Below are 5,000 nucleotides of genomic sequence, written 5' to 3'. Positions count from 1 at the left end.
AGACACACACACACACACACACACACACACACACACACACACACGGCCATGAAAACATAACCTTCTCCAATTCTTGGCGAAGGTAATTACAAAAGGAAAGAGGAGAATTGGGGGAGATTGGCCAAAAGGTGAAGTTGGCAGGCTAAAAGGGAATGACTCCACCCGCACTCCACCAGCGCAGTTCATGGGGTATAAACACTTAGACGTTCTCAGCCTGCAAAGTAAATGCTAGGCCCCATGGATGTACGTGAGACCATCCCTTTGGTTGTACCAAGAAATTCACAGAAACTCTAAATATTTCCCGGAGATTTGAAATCTCTGAGTTCTTGACATGGTAATTTTGCCTCACAGGAGAGATCGATGTACGGATTGCAGTATGACCTATATATGAGCCACTGGAGGCTGGGGAATGTCCACGCACTAACAAAACTCGATATTTCCAACAATTCCTGTAGCTTCCTTCCATAACGATAAGACACACGCATCTTATATGGCTTTGTGTCAATGAGACTCTAACATTAATGGCTCGTCGTTCCTGACACACGAGACCATTATGGGCCCTCGCCAGGCCATTATCAGTTTAGTACCGTCAGTTGACATAATCCCTTCAAATGGATACTTGATCAGCGCTAGCTTAGTAATAGCGATGACATTTTGCATTTTTATTTTACGTTTTATTGCCGTTTATCTGATGGCCGTCGCATATATTTGTAGGGTATTGAAGGGGAGAGGACTGCACTCCGTGCCTGCCTGCTAGAACTCTGTTGTCAGACACTGTATATGTAGTCTGACTGCTTTATTAATTTAATCAGTTATAGATGTGATGTTTCTGTATATGTATAGATGTGATGTGTCTGTGATAACTTCCTGTCACAGGGGACATGGGGGACTGTGTCCTAATAACACATTGCAACATACTCATGCCTTTTCCAGTCGTGTTGCTCTGCGGAAGAAGGAGATCTTTCATATATTTATATCTAATGGCCCGGTCACATGTGTCACATACTTTGTACGATTGTCGTACAAGCGCAAAGTTACGGCATAATTGGGATAGTTGTGCATGTTTCCGGATAAATTCTTGGCATGATGTTTGAGACAATGGCACTGATGTCAGGCTATGGGGGAAAGTGGGTCGATTGATTCGATACACCCAGTTGATTAGAATAATCCAATAAATATGACCCCCTTGAAGGTCGGAGTTACCTCGCTCATGCTGCAATCAGTGTGATCAGGCACACGAGATAAAATGTTTTCACAAATTAGTTTGCAACCTCTCATGAGGCGGGACGATAATGGACCATTTTACAGGCTGTCTTCATCATCGGGAAATTTTGATATGGGTTGAGATTCCAGTCGGTCCAATTATTGTCATGATATGCTGTTGACATCCTGCGATATGTAATTTGATTTAACGAAATGTCGATGCACCTGTTGGTACAGGTCTTACGAACGTAACAAATCCCCGTGAAGTATTCAGAGTTGTTGTGAATAGTCTTGTGTCATTCATTATTGTGTTTCCTTGCTGGCACTATTATGAGTTCCAGGCCGACCTTCCTGTCGTTATTCGGATACACCATTTTCCCTCACACCCTACGATTCTGCTGCCTTCAAATAACGCGGACATAACAAGAAAACAAACAGAACGAAAACGAAACCTCCGCACACGGAGGTAAGAAGATTGTAGTACCGTTAGAGAGGCGGTGAGGTTAGCGGTGTAGGTGGTGATGACAATCAGCGCGAAGAACCACCAGAACGCTACCAGGATTCTCACCGGAGGGGAGCGAGGGGCCGGCTCTCCGCCTGGATCAGTACAGCAGGAAACAAGTTTAGATTCCCTTCGGATGCAGCCGTCCTTGACTCTTAAATGCTTATAATGCAGAGACGCAGAGCCTAGAAAATTATATAGACACGTTTATATTGAAGAAAGTGGTTTTACATTCCTCTGGGTTTCATCGACCTTGTGAGTCATTGACATTCCCTGCATTATTAAGTTTTTTTTCAAGAAGCCATAAATTTCCCCAGCCCCAACCCCCCAATTACGTAAGTTCTGGTTCATTACGCTAGTCCCTGGTGGCTAATGTTAATATTATTAACTAATGGTGCATATATGGGTAGATGAAGCTGTTAAAATCCGTAAAAAGTTGTTATGTCACTAACCTTTCCTCATCACCGACCACAGCGCCAACCAGAAGCTGTTCTGAAGCGTAAACTTGTCATCGTTGTCGTTTCCCGGATCACCGACCTTTGACCGTAGCCTCCAGCGACTCACCAGGGAAATGGCGGCAGAGATCACTAAGAACGCACCTGTCAGAGGACATAAAGGCATCAACACACGCCTGCTCTGAATCTTGTAGCGAGACACCAAACTGAACTACAGGTGACAGAAAAAAATCGACAAGGATCTAAGACAGACTTTACAAGCCAGCGACTATGCCTAAAACAACCTCATTTTGCTATCGATGAATATGTCCTTTACACATGGCTACGATCTCCCGTATACATGTTGTTCAACTCACCAATGATGGCTAACCACACTTCCGTTCTAAAAGGCTTGACGAAGCCGAAGTAGCCCATGTGGTCGAGCTCGGGCGCTTGGGTTACCATGCCGACTCCGGAGTGCATGAAGGGAGTAGTGAAGTCCACCACCATCTGACGTTCAGGGCTGACGCTCAGCGGCGCCACAGAGAAGTCAGCATTCTGTACAAACATACAGTCTTCAGAAACACTCCCGGCGACGTTTCGTGGAATTTGTTAGCCTCACGGTTCTTATTGGAATTTGTTAGCATAAGACGCTATATATCCATGTATACCGACTCACTTCGTCGATGAGCAAACAGCCAACCATAGATGATCAGAAACAAAGTTGCATTATATGTTAATCAAACGACCCTCAGAAGTAGACAAAGACTTCTTTGGGCTCCAAACAAAATTTAAAAATACACCATTACTTTGACGTTTTATTCTATGCCTAATTTTTTTGTACCATGTTCAAAAGTTGTAGTCTTACATTGCACCTTGTACAACTGTCGTGAATAAAGTTCTTGTTTGAACACAAAAGTAGGTCGAGATGTCGCCGTAGTGACAAAAGAACTGCTTGTGACAGGGAGATAATTTATCATCGGCATTTCTGCTGATCGACAGATAGGCTTACAGGTAGTTTACCGATAGCCTGATTGGCTTGGAAGAGATTGGACTTACTGGCGTAATTGCGTTATGAATCAGGCTCGAACCGAGGTTTGACAGCATCTCCATCAATTTTCAAACTTTCAGCTCCGTTAACTGGAGCTAATTAAGAACAAAAACCAATTACTGTTCTTACAATACGGATGCCTACTGGACGTCCAGGGGAAGAAAAATAGACAAATCAAATAGAAACAGAGAATGAGTCACATGGACAAGTTAGGAAATGCAGTTATCTTCTGAACTCTTAAGATGGTGGGATAAGCGTTGCTGACTCTATGTAGATGTGGATGTCCATCCTTTAATTGTTTGGCAAGAATTTGAAAGTGCACGACTTTTTGTTGCCAAGCAGGCGAACTGCTGTCACACACAGCTAAAATATTAATGCTCTCCCGAGGCGGGCTACTGCTCGGTTGCGTCGAGTTACGGCAGTGGTTGGCTGGTGTACGGTGGTAGGTCTGTTGTATTCGGGCGTATACAATGGTCAAATTTGACTCAAATTTCACTCAAGTTCGATTCGTATAGAAAAGTAGGCGTGTCCAAAATCTGGCCAGACTGCTCCCCAACTTCAGCCAACCTAGGTTGGTTGGTGGACGGGGAAAAGTTCTGAATGTGTAGCGTTTAATACGTTATAATAATTGTGTTGTTGGTACAACTCTATACAATGAATTTAGGAAGCCACTTCTTTTGTACTACATGTTTTACGAAGATAATACAAAGTTAGACAGTAACTTATATCGTCTAGAGGGTTAACTACATACACTGACCCCATTCAGAATTTCCCGGATCTGTCCGGTCCAGTTGCCTTTCTTCTTCACGCCGAATCCGCGCACATCGTACATCTCGTAGTTGAAGCCGAGATATCGCGAGAGTTCAGTCACCATGTCCACGCAGAAGCCGTAGTACTCGGTTTTATTGTTAGCACCAACACGTGTCATAGTGAACGGAGCTCTCTGGGCATGACAAAAAAATAACAATTGTTTTGTCACATAACCTGGAAAAATATTTCACGCACTCGATTCCAAAGAAATCACAGTGATCAGCAATCACACTTAAATATGAGAACATGTCCTTAAATTGATCGGATTAAACTGATGATAACTCTTGATGTAAGCAACTCATTCTGCCTGGGTCTAAAAGTGGCAATCGGCCCTTGCTGTAGTCATCCTTGACATCTTACACTGGAATAAACCACGGCTGGATAATTGGGCGTTTCTAATCTAATGGTCCATATAATCAATGTGATTATGACTCTGAACTGTTTTTCGGTCAAGGACATGTCATCTTTCGTGTCTCAAAACATACGCCATGTATCATGACTTCACACATATGGACACAAACGTAGTAAATCAATTCATTTCACACAGTGTATCTAGAAAGGCATATATGTATATGCCATATTACATAAGCCATCAATTACATTTTGTACATCATGAATTCAGTAAATCACAGTTTGCTATCTGACCGAGGTGTAATGAATTTGGACAATACGCCGGTTACACTGCGGTCATATTCGCCGTAGGTCGTCATACGATTGTCATGGAACTGTGACAGGACCATCTGCCGACAATAATCTACGACTTTCCAGAAAATACCCTCAAGTTGTGATCGCACGATACGTACGGCAAATGTGACCTCGGCCTTAAATACTGAAGGAAGACTAAAACATACCTGCACAGTTACAACTCGTAAGGTCTTGTTGAAGATGTCGCCTGAGAGATGCCGAAGCTGCTCCATCATTTCCTTCAGCTGGCTGCCCATGTTGTTTCTGCGTCTGTGTAGCCCTCTCTTCCTAAAGCCGACGGTAAGAGAGGCGCTTG

General features: G+C 43.4%; 1 protein-coding gene across 1 annotated transcript in view; it reads right to left on the bottom strand.

Annotated features, from left to right (window-relative positions):
- The window catches only part of LOC109480688 (glutamate receptor ionotropic, kainate 3-like), a 7,711-nt gene extending 2,711 nt beyond the window's left edge, over window positions 1-5,000 (bottom strand). Inside the window, exons 1-5 of the mRNA XM_019782919.1 lie at window positions 4,852-5,000; window positions 3,948-4,133; window positions 2,517-2,697; window positions 2,158-2,304; window positions 1,688-1,800 (exon numbers count right to left, since the gene is read on the bottom strand). Of these exons, the coding sequence (XP_019638478.1) occupies window positions 1,688-1,800; window positions 2,158-2,304; window positions 2,517-2,697; window positions 3,948-4,133; window positions 4,852-4,941 (717 nt within the window). The 5' untranslated portion in view covers window positions 4,942-5,000. The remainder of the gene's footprint in view (window positions 1-1,687; window positions 1,801-2,157; window positions 2,305-2,516; window positions 2,698-3,947; window positions 4,134-4,851) is intronic.

Source organism: Branchiostoma belcheri, unplaced genomic scaffold, assembly GCF_001625305.1.
Source record: "Branchiostoma belcheri isolate BF01 breed outbred unplaced genomic scaffold, Haploidv18h27 scaffold52, whole genome shotgun sequence".
Lineage (NCBI taxonomy): Eukaryota > Metazoa > Chordata > Leptocardii > Amphioxiformes > Branchiostomatidae > Branchiostoma > Branchiostoma belcheri.
Note: the sequence above shows the minus strand (reverse complement) of the source record. Positions and strands in the feature narration are given on the sequence as shown.